Below are 21,524 nucleotides of genomic sequence, written 5' to 3'. Positions count from 1 at the left end.
TTCACTACTTGCTGCTGATTCAGTTCCACTGAGTTAAGAGACAGACACAATTTATGATTTAACAAGAACTACAATATCAAATGTAAAAGCTGCTATCGTGGATATGCTCAGTGACAACACCTTTTAATATATTCCAGAATATCTAAGCAAATGTTTATTTTGCCAGCAAATGGTGTGAAGAAATAGAAATAAATAAAAAAAACTCCAGTTATTGTCACATTCCCATTCAAAATTTAAAAGCAGTTACCTTATATCAGAACACATATTAGGGTTAAGCTCTGTACTAATTAGCCAACTAGCCCCCTGCATCCCCTCCCCTATGTGTATCTGGAATTTTATTTATAAGAAAAACTGTATTATATTTTACTCTTTGTTGTACCTAGTGTTTATTAGTAGTTTAAAGCATCAGCATCTTAAAATTAATACACAAAAATTAAAGGTTTCCACTGAATGGCACAAGCAGGGCAAGAAAATAAATTTGTTGTATTTTTCCTTAGTGACAAGCATGACAATTTCCAGCAATTATTCTCATTATATACATATATATAAAAATTATTCAAATGTTCTGGCAGTAACAGGCTACTGAGATTTTGCATTAATTTTGTTGTTAAATTGTAATTTAAATGTTCAAACTTCTAGAATACATATTCTACTAAAGAAATCTATCCCACCAAGACCCAGCACCAAGCCATTTCTGTACTGACTCCATTTTGAACGGGCACTTCATTTCTTAATATTTTAGAAAGTAATTCAGATATAAAAGCTCAAATGCTCACCACATGACGCATTTCCTGAGACACCAAACCAACAATAAATTTTAACTGTTTACTTATGCAAAGGTACTGTGATTTCAAACACAGGATTACCATGAGTGCCCATGTTGAGTGTAGAAATGATTTATGGAAAGCTGTTTACAGGCCTGGGTTAGGAATTCATGCTCTGATTCTAAAGAAGTAATTTCCTTAAAATACATTCTTTATTTGCTGACTCTTTGCTACAATATTCAAACTTGTATCTGCCATGACTTTACACAAAATAGTGACTGAAAACCTTTTTTTCCTACTTTCACCATCCAAAATGCCTCCCCAGTCACCCACCTCAAAACACACCTCTGTCTGGGCTTCCTACTCAGCCCTACTGTATTTAAACTACTCCTATTGGCACTTTCCCTCTCCTGTCAGCCCAAAAAAGCAGCAGGTTTTATTCACCTTTAAATGCAGGTGAACAAGCTCAGGGAATCCTTGATGCAGAGGGCAGTGTTTGCAGGTAGATTTATAGACTACAGACTCTGAGTAAATAAAATTTCACAACTGAGCAGAGCCACAGGTTACCAGGGTACATAAATGTTGCAAAATGGACATTCCCAATGCAGCCTGCTCATTGATAGACCCAGTGCTACCCCTCAAGCCCAGCAGCTTCCCCTCTTCCTGAACTCACCCATATTACCCAAAAACTGGCCTTACAGTCACTCCAGTGCCTATTTTGCATTGGTTATTAGGTGTGCAAACACTTTGCACTACTACATTTATGCCTGCATGAGTCCTGCAGGCAATTTTAAACTGCCAGTCTGACACCCTGCTTAGATTTAGTCAAAGAATCTAACAAATATTATACAGCAAATTAGAAAGTATCCATTGTCTGTCAACCAAAGGCCACTATCCTTTTCAAAACAAAATCTATTCTGAAGTCCAAAGTAACACTGAGAAAGAAGAAACACTCTTAGAAAAGAGCTGGACTAAGAAATAACTTCAGCATCATGCTAGCAGAATAAACTTTTGCTTAGAAATTCAAGCACATTCAGAGAAAAATATTTCTCTGGTCAGCACAGATTCCTTAAAATGCAGGCTAGAAAATGCATCATAATTTCAGAAATCCTCTCTGGTGCATTATCTTTTTGGAACCCATGAAGTTTTAATGACATAGTTTGAAGCAATGATGTTTAATATGGTAGATACTGACTCTGAAGCATTGAGGGTGGAGGTTCCTCCTGAAGGAGACATTCCCTACCTCCCCTGATTTTAACAGGCAAAGGTTCTGCTATTCATTGCACTGAGGCTGCTACAGCCAAATCCCAGTGGAAGAGGGCAACATGTCACACTATACCCCATGAAGACAACAGCAAGTTTAGAAAAAAATAAGCAAAAACTTTTTATTTCTACTTCAAAATGCTGGTGATCCTCTTGCAAATTTCTTTTTCAGACAAAGGTATAGAGTTGATGATTTTACTCTTTCTTTAAACCACAGCTGCAACCACTAGGTAACTATAAAACACCTAGGTCTCATTAAGGATGTGCAAGGAAGAAAACAGATGGAGATCAATTACCCAAAATATCCTAAAAGACAACTGTTTCTTATTTTTCACAAACAATGACAAGATGGATTTCTTCTCACCAGACTGATGCAGCACAGGCTGAGTTGAGGCCCCATAAGAAGGCCTTTGTTCATTATCAGGAGAGGACAGTAATGAAGTTGAAGGGGGGCTTTCTGTCGAAGATGATGTTGAAGGAGCTTGAGCTGACATGGTAGAAGAGGAAGATGATGGAAGCTGTTCAGAACCATCTACTTCCATTGCAGTTTCTGATTCTCTACTAGGTGCCATGTTATTAGTAGAAGGAGCATCAGTCCGATTAGTCCCACCTTTGTTTAAAAATAGAACAAAAAAGCAAGAAGAGCTCAAAAGTAAACTTACTCTGCCTCTAATATCCCTTTGCACTATCATTCCTAAGGCAAATAAATGTGCTCAGTTCTTCAGTGCACTAAAATTTTATTTACACCTAGGAAAGGCTGATATTCCAAGTCTGCACACCCACTATAAACACAATTTCTGTTGTTGAAAAGAAGGAAATCACCTCTGGACCGTGATCTTCCTCGTCCTCGATTGCTCTGTGCAACTTCACTGGCTTCTTCAAACCACCTTGACAGCATGTCTGACATCCTCTGCATCAGGGAGACATTGGGACTCTGCTCCCCTGTAGAACAAGTGGTGCTGAAGTTTTATCTGCAAGTTTACCAAAAAAGTACCTTTCCCCCCTCATTTCTTCCAGGAATGCAGACCACCCCTCACCCCCTTCTCCCACAAGAAATTGTCACCTTCAGCCTGTTCCCAATGCCCCTGTCTATCCTCATTTCCACAGTACAGGTCTCTGACCCTCTGCTGGGATCCCTCATTCCCCTCCTGTACAGCTCTGACCTTAAAAAATGGAATTGCAACAGCGAAAGAAAACAGACTGAAGGTGGTTAAAGATGCCATAGGGAATATTACCAACATATTCAAAAAAAGGGTTTCAGAAGCCCACAGACAACAGAACCACATGCAGATTGTAAAGGAGCAGATGGGATCACACCCCCCAGTGTTTGTAATCCAGTAATTCCAAGTACAGGAGGAGCAAAAAGACACACTAAGGTAAGAGGACAGGCTCATCTTCTCTCCCTAAACAGCATCTCCTACTGCCTGTGTCAGGGACAGAATCCCAGACACTTCTATTCTAGTTTGGGGAAGCAGGAAAATGAGAACAACAGCACAGAAAATCTGGAAATGGAAACTGTAGGCAGAAAAGGGAGGAAGATTTAAAGGAACGAGAGTCAAATACATGGAATCCCACAGCTTGTCAGATTTAAACAGAAACATGTTATTAGATGAAAATTAAGATGAGTGACAAAAAAGGCTCTGCCCTGCTTTGGTATCCCAATTTTTGATACACAAGCATAGCTTTGGAAATGTTTTCTTTTACTAAAATCTCAAGCAATTGATTAGTATATTATAAATATCAAAATATAAGCATAAAAATTAGCCACCCTGTATTACTAAATGACATTATAAAAATGAAAAGTAAAATATTAGAATCCTATTGCTTTGAATTCCAGTCCCCTCATGTAACCATTAAAGAACATTTCATTTGTAATTGTGATAGCATATGAGGTGTGACTGGGAAAAAAAGAAATAAGTGCTGGTGTTAGTCCCTGAGTAATGACAATGAAAAAAAGCTCTCCTTTACTTACATTAGCCTAACTGAAACAATATAATTTTTCTGGTAAGAGTATTTTCAATATTTTCAATTTTAAAAATCATTGTATAATAGCAGCTCTGTGTTAAACTCTAAGAAAACCATCTTAAGGCTTGGCTGATTGTTAAAACAAGGACAATCTGAAGCACGTATTTTGGGAATACGTCAGAAAAACTGGAAAATAAAACCCAAACCAAAATAAAACCCCAACAAAACACAGTAGCAAAGACAACAATCTCCCTTCAAATGCAAATGCTTTTACCATCTCTCTCTCTCTCACTCTCAGGCCTTGCTCTTGGCCCAGTATCTGACCAATCCCCTCTGAGCCGCAGACGTTTAACGGGAGGCTGACGTAGCTGGGGGAGAGAAAAAAGAGAGAAAAGCATCACACAGCTATTTATGTTCTACAGTACAGAATTCTAGCCTAAATATAAATGTCTATTTTCTTAAGTCACCTAAATTCATATCTGTCACCAAAACACAGAACGTCAGCCTTATGTTCAGACTATCCATGAATAAGCACAACACTTATCAACAAAATACACAAGTTTTAGCCCTAACAGCCTAAATAAATTATTCCCAGAACTAATGCAGCTTTTATTTTAAACTAACTTCATGTTATGAATCTTTCTATAGTGACCAATAATAATTAAGGTTTCCTTAAATTCAGCCTGAATTCTGCAGAAATATTCACCTCTTCACATTAAAAACTATATGAGAGTTTCAGTTTAGCAAAATGTGGATTTGTAACTAAGCAAAAGGAAAAAAAAATCAGACATTAAAAAAAGAATATTTTATGTATATAAACACCAGTTTATTTTTTAACTTAATTTTGTTTTTAAAACACTTTTTTTACAGCAGGAAGTATAAAACAATCACTAAATGGATGGTGTTATTTTCAGCAACTTCAAGAGAAACAGGGAGTGCTTTGCTCATTTAGAAAGGCAGGTCAGAGTTTGAAGTCAAGTGTATTGGCTGGATATTTCTGGCCTTAACAAAAATAAAGAAACCAAACCCAACCAAGTAAAATCAACCAGCCAACCCAGAAACTGCTGAAAATTTTAAACTAAATGCCCTGTGGTGAAAGCATATCAAAGTTTTAACTTTCATGACTCCACCAGCAGATTTAAAAAGAAGTCTTTTCATTTCTTCTACTCTATACAACTTGAAGCCAGGCTGAAATAAAAATACCCAAGCAATAACACTTGCTTGAGTTTTGAAAATTTTAATACTGCTCAATAACAGTGGCTCACCTCCTTGATCTAAACATCTTGTACTCCCTCATATCTGCCAGGAAATGATAACTTTTACCAAGAAGTATTAATACTTGATTTCAAGGAATATGCTTCTCATGGCATGAAAAGTAACAGAACACAGAGTGACCTGCCAGCCTTGCTGGTCTTATGACCCAAGGCTCAGGCAGATGCCTTCTCATCTCTAAGAGGGAAACCAGGCAAGAAAGAAAACCAGAGTGACAAAATATTGTAAATAAATACATAAATATGTATTAAAAACACACCATTTTTGTGACAATCTACTTGTCACACCTCAGTCTATGATCAGCAACATTATTTTCAGATTAAAGGGTAACACAGCTGATGGTATTTCTTGTGTGCTGCAAGCTATAAAACATAAAAGATGAAAGGAGGTCATCTTAACCACTTGCCTCTTCCCTTCTCTCTTCTGCAGAAGGGACTTTAAGTTCTCGTGCTGTGTCATCCTTGGGATCAAACAAGTAAATGTAATCTGAGGAGTAGCTCACAAGGATCTCTTGGCCATCCTCACTGTAACACAGGGATGTTACCCTGCAGGATTTGTTGTTGAGATGAGGAGGGACAAAACGTGCCACCATTCCAACAGTGCCCCTGCCAGCATAATTCCCTTTATTAAAAAAAAAAAGAAAAAAGAGTGGTGAAAGAGAGGTGGAAGAAAATAATTACACATTTACTATTGCAAATTTTCAACAGCTTCAATAAACCCCTTATTTGGCTTCCAACGAAAGATAATCGGGGAAAATCTATGTATCCTGTAGTTTCTGCTATAATTTTGATCTGGAGAATTACATATCAGATTTTACAATCTTTATTATTTTTGTTTACAAATTCCATGTACATTACAAAAAAATAAAAGATGAAAACACACACATATATATAAATGTCTCACACGCCCACACATGGTGTTGTATGGAAGCTATCTATCAAATGTGGCACAAATAGAATTTTTAGAATCAAAAACCACAAAACAATAGTGCAAATCTATATCGACACACAAATGAGAAAGGAATTTAGTGCCTTTGCACTACAAAGGCAAGCACAGTGCAGGATATTATGGAATTCATAAGATCTCCTCCCATAAGAAGCATCAAGTTCCAGCATGGTAGAGTACAAGACAAGAACTTAATTAAAATTCAGGTGGAGCACTGGAGGCTGCAATCCCTGGCTTTTTGGAATCCTGGAATCACACATTTCAAGACAAAATAAGAGACATTACAAAATGTCCTTTTCTACACAATGCATTCTGAGATGCATGGAGAGATTAGGTTCACTTCTTTGAAGATTTCTGCATTAGCAATTATTAGACTGAAGTTACTCTACTATTACAAACCATAGTTCCCAGAGAAGGAAGTTACACTTCTGCAGTGTTACACTTGGGTCATTCACCACCTATTTTGAAAATAACCTGAATTGGGCACTGCCAGTGGGTAGAAATGCTCACTGCACAGTGTGGCTCTTACCTGTTGCCCTTGTGCCAAGCATTCTCCTGTCATAGATCCTCACTGAGCTGTCAGAGCAGCCTACAGCCAGGTAGTAGGGGATGGGTGGACAGATAGCAACAGAGGTGGCAGCACGACGACAGTTTATTAAAATATCCTGGAAGACACAAAAATGCAACATTGAAATAATTGCTCTGAACATTCGAAGTGTAATTATTCTCTTTTTGTTTTCTTTTTGTTGTTGTTGCTTTTTTGTTGGTTTTTTGTTTGTTTGTTTTACTACACAGGCCCCTCCCTTAGTCAAGGAGATTTTGAGAAAATACATCTGGCCTCTGAAGACAGATCATAAATGTGTTATCAGAAAAGCCACTGCACAGAAGGAAAGCTATCAGGGAAAGAAAACTGGTACCAGAACAACTGAAAAAGAAACTTAACCGAAACAAAAACACAGAAACATTTAAAAATAGATAAGCTAAACAGACTTATAAACTACCTTGCAACTTGAATTTTCTTATGGAAAATCAGTAACTATAGAGGTGGAAGAGTACTAAATATGCAGAAACAATTTAAATGAATTAAAGGACCAGAATAGGTTCCATCTACAGGAAGATAACTGGGTAAAGGGAAGAAAAAAGAAAGAAATCCCTAGAACTGGTAAATGTGCACAAGGCTGAACAAAATCAATTAAGACTAGCAATACATACTTCAGTAATTTTGTTTCAATTCAATATTAAAATTGTTGCTAAAATGCAAACACAGTGGACACTAGTAATACCAGTAATCTAATATAATTCATTACTAAATCTTTTCTTACAGAGAGACAAAGGAGGCTCAAGAATACAAGGCTGCAGGTGATTCTCAAGGCTCATTTTTTGCCTCTGTTTTTGCACTCTACCTTATTAGTGTAGACCAGACTAAAAGATTCAATTTCAACAGACAATTATTTTCTACCATATCTGAAACCTCACACCAAAGCATTTTTATAAAATAAATTTGTTTTTTAAAAAAACAAAAATGCCAAAGGAGATACTAAAATTAAAAAAGAAAAATTTAAAAATACTCCCCAAACTTTTATTGTTTCTTGGGAAACATACTGCCATCTCCACCAATGACCCTGAAAATCTATTATTTCTAAAACTATTATTATTATTGTTGTTGTTGTTGTTGTTATTATTGTTATCATTATTATTATTGGAATCTTTATTAAAAGGTTTCATTCTTACATCTTTACAATCTTCCTTGGTGCAACTTGTTTTGATGCGAGTATCAAACCATCTCACAGTGCCATCCTCACCACAAGAGAGGAAAGTGTAGGGATCATTTGGTACTGTCATAATCTGTTCAAAAGAAAGAAAAAATAAAATTATTAATATCTCAAGAAATATCACTAATTTAAAAATAAAAGCATCAATATTTGGAGCAGCAGTAAGGCAGTTAGGACTCAAGTCAAGCCTTCCAGTGACGTAATAAGAAAAATTGAAAAACTGATGGTGTTTCCTCATTTTCAAGAAAAGGTTTGAACAGTTGAAGTCAAAGGAAACTTTTAAATATCACATAAGATTAAATATCCATAGGTCAAGGCTTACAGTTGTTTCTATTATTTTTTAATACACACATTTACTGCAATCACTTTTCAGATAACTTATCAGTTTACTGCAACAATTCAACAAATGCTCATTTTATTCTCTATCAAGTAACAGGAGACAATTACAAAGTCCTCAGAAGTCTGAATGCCTTGAAAATACTAAATGGCTTTTATTCCCCTTGGGCTATTCCTTTACATCCTAGGAAGTTCCCTGCAGCAAGTCTGCATTAAAGGCTGTTACCAAGCTACCTCCTCACTGCAATTTTTTTAAAAATTTTTTTTTTTGAGAGAGAGCACTGTACTGAACCATTTTCCTAAACTCAGCCCTTCTCCAGCTAGGGACAGCTCAGATGGAGGCTCACATGAATGGCTTCACTCAAAGGCTCCTCAAGACAAAATAAAAAGGCAAGTGACCATAATGTTAAATATGGTCTGAATTCCACCGGTCAGTGAACACACAGGAAATGCCAGTTTACTTACACTCAGTCTCTTAGAACAGAAAACAGAGAATGTTGTGGCAGTATTTTTATTTTCCTACACTCCTGACACTATCAGTAGAAATTTACAAGGTAACAACAATAGTTCATAGTGTAATAAATTCATGGAACACAGAGCATGTGATTCTTTAACATTTTAAATATGATTTATCACCCCACTTTCCAAAATTCTTAATAAAAGTAACTTATGGATATCTGCAAATCTCTCTACCTGAAATGGGGTTACAAAGGTAACAGCTGAAGGCTTCAGCCTCTCTTGTAAGGCTCAGCACAGTAACTGAGACAATGCTTGCTGTGCCAAGTAAGAAGTTTAACTTACAGAACAATCCATGGTTTGAGTACCAATAGAACAATAAACTTCTGAGCTATGACCACTATTCCTCAATATATCAGTGTAAAATATTAAAGATTGTTTTTCACTACATACTTCATTCAAATTAACTTTATTTGTATAGTTATAAATGTTAGCAGTTGTTCTTCAGTCCACTAAATTCTTCCAGCATTTAGCAGAGCTTTCAGTGAAAACATTTTGCTCCAATAATGTTTTGAATGTGACAAGCTCTTATTTTTAGTAGCTGTGTTTTATGTTTGTTCACACTGATGCTATTTCACCTTATCCATTCAATATAACTTTCACATGGCAACTTTTATGTCCAGTGTTCACAAACATCCTAAGTACTCTATAAGCACTAAACCAGAGAAATGGAGAAGTGCAAGCTCCAATAATTGAGTCAAAATTATTACATTTAAATTCAACAAGTACACATTATAAATATATATATAAAATTGATTTTTGACTAACTAAAAACTTGTTTGCTACTTAACTTTAAAAGTGTGTAGCTATATGATCACTGTATTTAAAACAAGGAAGTAAGAGGTGTTCATAAAAGTACATTCTCTTTCTGAAATGCAATTCACATGAAGAGCAATAAAGAAAAGATTTGGCTGAGGAAAAACAAACTTGTCAAGGCCTTGTACAAACAATAAATTCTTCAGAAACGTGTCTCAAGAGCCTCTCCCTCTACTTATTCTATTCTCACTCAGAACTAAAAACAATTTTACACTTATCTCACAGTTTACAACAATCTACACCAATTTCCACATTCCCGTTTCACGTTTTTGCAACGTCTTGAACTGCCACAAACTCCAAGAGCTGAATATATCCAAACCACATTCAAATTTAGACTTGGTACCTCAGGGGCAGCTTTTAGCTTTTGTTATTTAGAGAACCCAGTGAGTCAAAGTTCTATATTTAACATGATGATGTGGTTACATACAGCTGGGCAGTACCATCACAATATTTAGAAATTATCTCCCCACTCCAGGAACCTCTCAGCCTCAGTGCAAAAACAGGATAAGAAAAATAACTTCATAAAGAGACAAAGTTGTTTCAACAGCCAATGTCATATAGAAGTTTTAATATTCCTTCCATTAACAGTGTTTAAAAGCAGCAAAAACCACCAAAACAACAATAATACCCTCTTGTTAACATTATTGCTGAATAAAAATCATCCCAAATAAGACCATTTTGATGGTGCAATATAGCAGGGAAATGTAATTGGTGTAATTACAACCATAAGACCACTTTTACTACAGGGACAAAAATTAACTTTGGCAGTATTTCAGCCACTTTCTTTTTTCACACACTCCAATTCTTTTTACGAGAAGTTTTAAAGATTTTGTTCATTAAACATGCAAAGAAAATGATCTAAAAGCTTGCTATGAAATCTGAGCTGAATACATAAAAAACCACTGGATTTGGGATTTTTTTCCCCTGTGTGTGTACTGCAGTAGTATTAAAAAAGCCCCAACAAATAAATAGGAAAGAAACACGAACATTTATAACCTACCACAAAAATTACATTTTTTTCTATTTTAAGCATAGTAAGTTTTGCAAGCAGCAGCTTTTGCTGTTATTTAAAAGAAGCAGATTGAGCAATAAATCTTATTATCCTCCTAACTTAAGTAATACTTTGCTTCCTCACTTGCCTTATTTATATGAACAAAACTTCCAAGGGAGGACTGAAAACAGAGGCTAAATTTACACCTAAAGAGTTAACTAGAATACACAATAGAAAAATTATCTACAACTGTAAAATAATTTTTCAGATTAAGTTGTTCACACATGCTGAGCTAAGCATTTGTTAGAAGGATCTAAATTGTGAAAAAGGCATTAAACTGCTGAAAAGTTCAGGGAAGAGGGGAGGGGCAGAGGGGGAAGAATAAAAATAAAAATGCAAAACAGTCACTTCCCCCATCCTACTTCAGGAAGAAATTCAGAGCTCAATTTTAATCTGTTTTGCTCTGCAGAATATTCATTCAGTGAAGATGAATTCATATTTGTAAAATGGTCTTAATAGTACCACTTTTTGCAAAGTTCTCAATGTAATTTAGACAGCACATTTATCTGTTCAAGTCACTTTTTAAATGGGATAAAAAAAGTAATTCAAAAAGACAGAAGAAATGTTCTGTAACTCTCACTGCATTGAAACAAAGTTTTCAACAATCTGGTTAAAATCTTGGGCAACAATACAATAAAATACATATTTTACCCATCTTAAACTTATGATTTATTTCAGGAGGTACCTCGTAGGTAGTCCCATAGTGGCAGGTGTACTGGCATTGCCTGTTGGTCTCTGCATCCTGTTCAACATTCGTGTAGAAAATGACTCCGTCTCCGGAACAAGAAACAATCTGTTTGTCATTGGTGCATGGTAGGAACTTTGCACTGAAAATATTGGCTCTGTGTCCTGAGCGAATCGTTGTGAGAACCTAAAGAACAAAGAAAAAAAGGAGGCTGCAGCAGGTCAGTGTTTTCCAAGCAAATAAAGGATGGAAAAAACTCAGACTGTGAAATCCCAGTTATGCACAGGCTGCCAGGGACCTACAGTTCAGTACAGCACAACAGAGAGGCTGCCTTTGCACCAAATTTCTTCTAAGAACAACGTGGTCTACAAGAGAGATTTGCTCAGGCACTTGCACGAAGCAGTCTGCAAAATGCAAGGGCTGGAAATCAGCTGCCACCTTTGTTTTTGTAATGCTGGTTCCAGAGCACATCAGGTTTCTCAAGGTGAAACATTAGTCAGGGTGATGGTGCAGCCACTCAGTGAGGAGAGACTTAGAAGATCTGGGATATTGTAAATCAAAAACAATAAGGCACTGCAATCCAAGCCAACTTTGTAGACTTTAAAATTTCATGTTACTCTTAAAATCACTCTAAAGGAAGAATGTTTTGAAACCAGCCAAAAATAAATAAACATTTAAGAACTTCATTATACAGGGTAATAAACCAGGATTTCACTTAGACTCTCATTCATCAACATTAAAGCAGAGAAACATATGATTTACTTCACTATCACAGCTGATTTTAAACACTTTGTGGTGACTCTTTATCCTTCCTCACATACTTAGTTTACCAAAACTGAAAAAACCTCCACATGCTTTCCCATGAACAAGTAAACATTATATTCTTATTTCTCCCATCTGCAGCACTTGAACCAAACTGCATTTTCACCACTCCCATTAGGAAAGAAATACTCACCAAGTTGTTTACAGTATGAAAATTACTTCCAAATTTCCACTCAATTAACTTAATCAAAGGAAGTGTTTTGCAAATGAAGTTTCTCCTCAGTAGCAGCTCATGCCTAACAGTTCAGAAGTGCTATTTCACACCTTTTAAATAATTCCCACTAAGAAAGTTTAACAGTGAATCTGCATATTCTGAAAGATACAAAATATTGGTGCCTGAAGTCTATTTTTGCTACTCTACCTAGATAACAGAAAATATGGTAATAAGGTTATTTGCCAAGATGACAGAATTACAACACAGTTCTAATACCAATTTGCTACCTTTTCCTGTCTAGATCCTCTTACTCAAGCCAGAAAAAATTAAGCTAACATAATTGTAACACTCATTAAAAATCACATCTCTAGTACATTTCAGGAATAACACTGATTATTGAGTCTTCTTGCTGGTACCTGCTGTTTTTTAATTGCATTTGCATGTACTGGGGGAAAAAAAAATTAAAAATCATCTTTTCATCTCCTCTGCTGTTACAAAAAATAAATAACTCAGCTAACTGTGAAAAATAAAAAAAGAAAACAAAAGATCTCCCATATTCCTCATTAGGCTTAAGTAGAGAAATGGTACTCAACAGAGGGAAAAAATTGTCCCATGAAAGCATAAAGCTTTAAATTGCAGCACCTTTTAAATATTACAATATTTTAATGTATAAAATTTATAATGAGCAATTTCCCATAGTAGGGTATTAAAATGAACTCTGCACAATAAATAACATTGAGCATCCTTTATTTGCATGAAAAATTCTTACTCAGCAAGTCACTCCACCAACACTCACTTTGGAATATATCCATCATCCACTTCACAGGTGTCTTGGATACCTCTTTTCCAGCAGACCTCCCAGTCCAAGAGAAACCCTACCTAGTGACACTGATCTGAACTTTGTCAGGCTGACACCATAACTGGAAGGAAGAGATGAACTTTGGAAGCTCTGGCTTATTTGGAGAGGTGAGCAAAAGGGCCTTACCTATAGGTACAGGCAACACTCCAAACCACCACAACTCTTCAGGAAAGCAAACTATTATTTTCTACTCAAACTCTCTTCCACCATACCTTCTGTTTCTCCCACACATGTAATTTTTGAGCATATCCTCGGGGGTTTAGTTGTCAGCCTCTGAGAGGACACAGCTCAGAGCATCTGTTCTACCAAACTATCAGCAGTTCCTTCAAGAGAATGGTGTGGGACAGTCCCACTACCTGATGGATGCCAGCTGGCACTACTGGGAGTCTTTCAGCTGCATTGCAACCCTTATTTCAGTACAAATTATTCTCCATCCTCTTGCAGGCACACACAAGGCAATGTGGTTTTCATTGGAGTGAACTATTTTAATCAAGATTGGCACCCCAATAACATTACACAGAAAGCCATTACGTACAGTACATTACACAGAGCAAAAAATACAGTATTTTAAAAGTGAGAGGAAAACAGTTTATCTGACTACAAGATTTCATGAGAATTACTGAATCCTATTGCTGTTCCTGACACTAATCTGTGGTGAGACCATGTTCTCTTTGTGCCTGGCCATGTACCGTAAAATGGGATAATACCAATGTCACAAAGGATTAGAACTCTCAGGTTTTAAAGTACTGTGAAGTTTTAGTCCCATTTATATACACTAAGAAGTGCATGATATTATTTTTTTTGCATAATAATGAATATCTGAAAACTGATATTTTGAAAAAACCTTTTAATGCCTTGAAAAATACTAATTTGAATTAGCATCCTATTTGAAATAGGATGAATTTGCTAGAATACTAGCATCCTATTTGAAAATGACCAAGCAGCCAGAAACAAACCTACCTTTCTGCTGTAGGGGTTAGTAATGACCAGGTTGGTGTCATCTGAACCAGATAAGATATATTCTCCTGTATCATTCCAGCAAATTGTATTCACCTGCATGAATTAAAAAAAAAATTGTTTAGACTTCTATTAATTCCATTTTCACTGTATTAAAACATCAGTACTCATCCAACATTACAGAAATAGGAGTTAACAAATTCAACTGAAACGATGTAATTTCTAAGCAGCTAGCACAAAAATAAAATTGTGTTTTTAAAACAAATTGATAAGGGAATCACCTGCTTCACCTATGGCATCTCAATTACTCCCTCTGCTCCTCAAGAGTTCATCAGGTAAATTAAGCTTCCCACGGTAGCCACAATTTTACACACTCAGGTGCTTTAATGTACCAAATCTACTCCATAGAGAGTTCTCTGAATTTGAACTGGAGGGCATCACAGTGCTCTCATTATTTTATCTTCACCATATCCAAATTCTGACCATCCATGGCTTTGCACTTTTCAGTGACCACACCTTCTCAGGGAAAAGCACTGCAGAATGCATCCCAGATCCCTTTAGAAAAGTGTGAGTATGCTGGGAAAGAAGAATCCTACAGTGAGGTACAGAATTGTATTGGGAGAGCTTTACAATACATTTCCTTATCAATTCTCCTTTTCACAAGACTGTGCTTAATAATGTGTCAGTGAAACAAAGCTGTGAAAGCACTCAAAATCCAGGAAGCTCAAAAGGTATCCTCCAAGCAGCAGCTCATGCACAAGCACCAAAGACTGCATGCAAGACCATTGTTATTTCAAGTAAGCCTCTAAAATACCTTCAAGTGTCAAACTGCAGCCATCACCATTTTCTGCTGGCTAGGTTCTGTTGGCAGAACAGCTGCCTTAGTGTGATGTACCAGACTGGATTACAGAATTGGTAAAAACCCACTTTGTTCTGAATTATTTTCTTATGCTTTTTTTTTTTTAATTCAAATGTTTCACTCTGAGTCCCCCCTCCCCAATAAAAATAATTTTTGTTTAAAAGAAATACACCCATTCTAGTTGCTGTTTTAAAGGCAAGTTGAGTGGGGATTAGTTGCAAAATCAGAGTTAGCAGTTTCAGGTGGATCACATGGAAAACAGCACCTTGATATTCTCAGGTGGAGGAACTTGAGGAGAGATCTTGGTGTTAAACAAACATGCCTATGCCAGGGCTGGCTCAGTGCTCAGCAGCAGTCAGATATTGTTAGGATTTATTAGGAAATGCACAGAAGAGCAGGGTATACATCCATGCATGGCAATCCCACATGTCCCACACTACGCAGTTTGGTTCGTATCCCACTCCTGTATTCTCCATTTCTATTACTGCCCACTTGGAAAGAGAAATGATGACAAGCAATTACTGGAGTGCTCACAGATATCTAGCACTTTATTGCACAAGCAAATAATTGGTACTGCTCTAGGGAAGAGAAACGATAGAAGCTTATGAGAACATGAATGACATGGAAAAAGCAAAAAAAAAATTTTTGTGGATCTTCACAGTACAGGAAATGGAAGGCCTTAAATGAAACAATTCAATGACACATGGCTTTTTAATGAAAATGGAAATCATTGCTATGGAACACCCTAAACACCAGAAGTGGAAGGATATACATATTCATCAAAGAGAAATGAAAAATTATCAGAAACAAAGGTGCAGCTTCCACCTCTATCTACCCATTAAAGCATGATGTGTTCTCCAGAACACCCATCAAATACTGTCTGCTTGCCCTGTCTCAACTTCCCTCAAAAATATGTGCTGGCCACTTTCAGGGCCAAGTTATCAGGCTCCACTGAGCTTTGGTATGACCTTGCATGGCTACTCTTATGATTTTATAACTCTGGCTGTCAATCACCAAGAACCACAATTTCAACTAGCCCCCAGAACCATCTATCATTGAAATAACCTGTCCTGACAATGGCTGTACTCTAAATGTTGTGAAACATTGCACAGCACTACAGCGAGGGCAAATACACAACCCAACAATGTTTATTTTCATCTACATTTCCTCTCAGGCAGAAAAGTATTATTATCACTGCCCTAAAGAAACCAAAATGCTAATGTAAGAATACAGGAATAGAAATAAGAATGAAACACTGAAAAAACAAGGAAGCTACTGAAAAATTTAAAGTCATGATATAAGAAATAAAAGTTAGCACAAAAAGTTACACAAATGGAGGGGGTGGATGTGTATATTTATGTACAAACCCAAAATCTGAAGGACAGCAAAGCAGATAAATACTGAAGATGCAAAAGGGAGACAAGATTATCTAAATTGCAGCATCAGAAGTCTACACAAGACACCAATCATTCTCCTCTAAAACTCCAATTTCATTGCAATGCTTGCCTCAGTTGAGCAATTTCAATATACCCTGCCCAGACCAAAACTGGTTCAAAAATAATCCTGAAGTAAGATGACATCACCAAGTTACTAGGGGTCTGTAACTAAACAGACTTTTTTATTTTGTACCCAATCACCTTCTCAGCATTGCTGACAACAAGGAACTCAAAAAGTAAAAAAGTGTTTCAGTGAAATCAGCTTGGTTTGGGTTTTTTACAGAGACTTTCCAGTCCATATACACAGTGTTTAGTACAACCTACAGACCAACACCGAATAACCCAAATAAATTTGCATATGGATCACTAAAAACCCAGAATTTTGAAAAGTTCTCTTCTCATTCCATGGTAGTAAACTACTAAACTATAATGCAAAACAAGAATGGGTTAGAAAATTGCTTTTTATTTTGAAAAAGTTACATATTGTACTATCTGCACTGCCACTCAACACCCAACTAAAAGTATAATATAACAGTTACTATTCTGAGAGTTTGGAAACCTTGGGAAAGGGTGTCAGACCCAGAAGAAAGGATACATCAAACACAAATGACAGACAATTACTAACAAGCTAAGAAAAACCAAAGGGTGTGAAATTGGCTTTTTTCTATTAAGGACTCCACATTATTAATTGTACATAATTTTATTTGTCACTCATCTAGCCTTGCAAGGAGTCAGAGAGCACTTTTGATTCATTAGTCAATTAGTCAGATATAAATTTACTATCTCTGTGTTTTCCTCAAAGACAATGCTGAGGCAGTGCAGCCAATCCTTAAAAAACCAAAAAACAAAGTCCTCACTTCCATGCAAAGTGATCTCAGAATCAACTTTTTTGTGAACAGAAGAGATCAACAAAATACAAAAATAGAAGAAAATAAATAAAATATTTATTTATTTATATTAAATAAAATATTCTGGAGATATCCAGAATATCAGAAATATCCCCCAAGCAAAAAAGGGGGTAAAAAAGGCAGTGTTTTTCATCTGTGGAGTACAAAGTGAAAATTGTTTCTAACAAAACACAAACTGCCTATACTGGTTTAAGCCTGGCTTTGAGGAGTACATCTGAAAAGGACTTGTGCCCCAGTGCCATCTTGAAGGAGATGAATGCCATGAAGGATGCTGCTTTGTTATTGATCTCAATGCCTGTACATAGAAATAAGCATTACTCCTTCAGGTAATATTCTTGAATTCAAAATGCAATATTTAATCACGTCAAATGCTTCATCTACATCCTGCATTTCAACGTTCCTCAGCTTTCACAGGACCAAACAGGGGAGAAAATAATCTGTATTTTTACTGCAGTTCAATATGGTTTAGAGTTTCTTTATCCTCTACTTTCCTCACTTCATTGCTGCTGGTCTAGATTGCTTCTCTTTCAACATTTCTCCTTTGGATTTAATCACTTCATACAGAACAGCTCACCTACCTCTGTACATTTCCTCATCTTTTTAAGCTCCCTTTACAGCTAACACAGAAAATGGCAAGTTCTGGCACACAAATGATCTTACTGAATTTGACCATGTGAACCTTGTTGAAAGAGGCAAATCCTGCCCTGGAAGGATGATAAGGCTACTGGCAGACATTAATAATTCTGTAGAACCAATTCAATTACTTCACACACTACTGCTAGAAACTGTGTCTTCAAACCAAGGGGAAAATGGGACTGTTTCAAAGAGAATTGTCCCTGAACTGAGGTGAAAATACTCAGATTTTAAACATAAGGTGTTATGGTAATATTACTGTTACAAAAGCATGGATATGTAAAGTAATTCATGGAATATTCCCTTCTTCACAGATATCCTGCCTGGGTATGATTATACACACAGTTGTATCTCCCACAGGATCTCTTCTGTCTTACAGGTAGAAACTTGGATTTTACTTTTATCCTCAATTAGTAAAAAAATTTCTTGCCTTAAGTAAGTTGTCCACCGTGTCCAATTACACAGCATGCTTTATATAGAAAATATAAGTCACAACTTATTCAACAGAACAATGAAAAATTCTTAAAAACACCAATCAATCAAACAGCAACCAAACAAAGCCCCAAACCCCTGCCATCCAACTTTTCTTAAAAAAATCCCAAACACCCAAAAACCAAACCCAGAAACTCCTTTTAATAGGACAATATTGCATTCACTCCCTACATTTGAAATGCATACTGAGTCAATAGTTATGGGAAGAAAAAAAAAGCCTAATTAGCAATGATGGTAATAAGGAGTTTAATCAGTACAAGCATTGTAATTTTATTTATGTGATTTATGTCACAGAATTTTTAAAAACAAATAGTAAGAAATTATACTGAGTGGTTGTTAGCCTTAAAAGTGTCCTTGCAAAAGACCACACAGTAAATGAGGTAAGAACTCCCAATAGCCCATTCCTTAAAGGTGGAGAATTCTGAGCAAATTTAACTTCTAAAGACATTTTTTCAAACTGTAGTATTTTAGTACTGTAGTACTTTAAACACCTGCAAATAATGTTGTAAGTTTACAATTAAAGCATTTTCCACCCTCTAAAACAATTAGGCCATATGTTAAAGCATACTTTCAAAGCTAACACAATCAATCAAAATTAGTTTTCAAATAAATATCCATCTGGTAGATTAAAGCAAAATCAACAGCCAACACCAAATCTGCCATTTCTATTACATGACACAGAGGCAGATAACTGAAGTAAAGATCAATCACTTAATTTTTAACAAATAGTGAACAAATAGTGTTTTCCTGTGTTCTATTTTAATAGCAAAAAATTACTTTTTTTGCAAGGAAATAAAGAAAAAATTAAATAAAAAGCCCTAATCAATGTCAGGAAAAGAAACTTTTAACATTTAATTTTAAGTATTTTAGGAGATGAAAAATTACTTAGAGAAGAAATTTGGAAGCAAAGTATCACTGTTACAATCTTGAATATAAAAATTACTAAATAGACATAGAATCATAGAATTGTTTGGGTTGGAAGAGACCTTACATCATCATTCTTGTAACATTTCTTGAAAGAAAAAAGAGAAATGTACATATTTGTTTCATTACACCAACACCAGGCACCAGAACATTAAACTTATAATGTAGTCAGCACAGGAAAAGTAGCTCACATTTTATACAGAGCAATTCTAATCCTGGCCTTTCCCAGACTTTGCAGGCTCACAAAAACACAGGCACATCAAAATCATACTTCTGATCTTGAGAAGGCTGGATGTTAACACCACCTGTTCCTTAAAACTACTACTGTGTTAGTTAAAAATTATATTGCTCCTCAATTAATTAAAAGTCCAAGCAACTCAAGCTAAAATAATCATTATGTTTGTACAGTTTTAGAAATATGCATTAAAATATGAAAGCTGCACATACATTTTCATTTTTTATAGAATACTTTCATTTTCCAGACATCTTCTAAAATAAATGCTTTAACAACCATGAAGTTCTGCTCTAATCCTCAAATGTAACAAGGCAGCCTCTTTGTCCTGATCTTAGTTTAGGTAAAAGCTTTATTTAAAAGGATATGTTTTAAAATATTTGGACCCCTTTCAAAAATTAATATTAATATTTAAATAAGCCTTTCAGGAAGGCTTATTTTTGTTTTCATTGCCTATAAGTCAGCATGTAGCACTTGATGATTTGCTTTCTGAAATTGGAAAAGAAATCACTCAAAACACTAATAAATTTTTAATTCTAAACAGTATAACAACAACAACAAAAAAAAAAACTTCATTTCAAGGTTTATGATGAGTCCTAACTGAAAAGATAGGAATGTGTTTAAATGGCAGAAAAGATTAATTCAATCAGCAGTATACACAACATTAAGATACAGGATTGGGATTTTATTTTCCTTCAAAGGTAAAAGTGTCAGATATTCAAGAAGAAACAAATAGCAAGATATTCAGATGTAAATCACAACAACCAGAGTGGTCCTACTCAGCTTTAATACACAAATGTAAGATATTTATGCCTTCTTAAGCTGAGGGACTATTACCATGGCAACAAAATCACAATTTAACAATTTTTAACAAATAAAAAAAGCAACAGGTGACTTACACATCCATCATGCACATTCAAGGTTGCTTCAAGTTTTAATCTTTGGATAAATTCTCTTCTCCCTGTGAAGAAAAATACCAATTACATAATTTTTAAAAACTGAAGTAGTTATAACCTGCTAATGACCATTCACAGGTAAAAACCTAAACGGTGAAGAAGGAGTATACAAATTTAAATCTTGAACAATTCATATGGTTCTCATTTTACAAATCCTAATACAAGCAAGACATTTACTGGTTCTTCCACCACCTTTCATAAGAGTGCAGAAATGGCAAAACGAACATTTCACAGGTTCACAGGCTGATGCTCCCTCTAATAGCAAGAAAACAGAAATTAATCCTGTGGTTATTTGCTTCACTTAGCTGAGAGGGAGCAAATATACCATAGTTCAAACAGTACAACCTTTGCATTTGGAAAATTAACATTTCAGACCAGTAACATTCCATTTCATGAAAATTATGTGAAAAGAAGAGATGAAGGATAAAGGTGAAATCTATAAACACATATGAAGACAAAGCCCCAGGAACTTTCATGTCCTTACACTCTATGTACAAACTGATTTTACCACTACACTCAAAAACACTACTGTACTAAACACATGAAGAGGGAAAACTGAAGTATATTGACAAAGTTGTGGTCTTTTCCTGAACTACATGGCTCCAACTTTCAGGTTATACTGAACCTAATATTCCCCAGAAAGCACTCTCAGAAAAGAAAAATACTGGTAAACCTAATATTTTTAACTTCAATCCCAGAAGCTCTTTAACTCAAGGACCATTAGCCCTTTTTAAATTCTCTAGTAGTACATGTGTCAGAACAAAATTCCAGGTAAGAGCATCAGACTGTAGGCCTATGCCAGGCTGCACTGTTTCCAAATATGTAACTGTGAAATTCACTCACAAATAACCTTAAAAACCTAGAATCAGGAAAAGAACAGCAAGAGAATCCACATCTGAAAAATCCT

The 21,524-nt window shown here is 35.7% G+C and overlaps 1 protein-coding gene across 6 annotated transcripts in view; it reads right to left on the bottom strand.

The window, feature by feature from the left end:
• DCAF6 (DDB1 and CUL4 associated factor 6) overlaps positions 1-21,524 on the bottom strand; it is a 73,447-nt gene that overhangs the window by 38,294 nt on the left and 13,629 nt on the right. For 5 of the 6 annotated variants that reach the window (XM_064411088.1, XM_064411084.1, XM_064411083.1 and 2 more), the window contains exons 2-10: positions 20,561-20,622; positions 14,181-14,273; positions 11,386-11,571; positions 7,941-8,054; positions 6,739-6,874; positions 5,671-5,885; positions 4,267-4,360; positions 2,850-2,969; positions 2,392-2,637 (exon numbers count right to left, since the gene is read on the bottom strand). In XM_064411088.1, the coding sequence (XP_064267158.1) occupies positions 2,392-2,637; positions 2,850-2,969; positions 4,267-4,360; positions 5,671-5,885; positions 6,739-6,874; positions 7,941-8,054; positions 11,386-11,571; positions 14,181-14,273; positions 20,561-20,622 (1,266 nt within the window). The remainder of the gene's footprint in view (positions 1-2,391; positions 2,638-2,849; positions 2,970-4,266; positions 4,361-5,670; positions 5,886-6,738; positions 6,875-7,940; positions 8,055-11,385; positions 11,572-14,180; positions 14,274-20,560; positions 20,623-21,524) is intronic. The other variant, XM_064411087.1, reaches the window with a different exon arrangement.

Source organism: Passer domesticus, chromosome 2, assembly GCF_036417665.1.
Source record: "Passer domesticus isolate bPasDom1 chromosome 2, bPasDom1.hap1, whole genome shotgun sequence".
Classification (NCBI taxonomy): domain Eukaryota; kingdom Metazoa; phylum Chordata; class Aves; order Passeriformes; family Passeridae; genus Passer; species Passer domesticus.
Note: the sequence above shows the minus strand (reverse complement) of the source record. Positions and strands in the feature narration are given on the sequence as shown.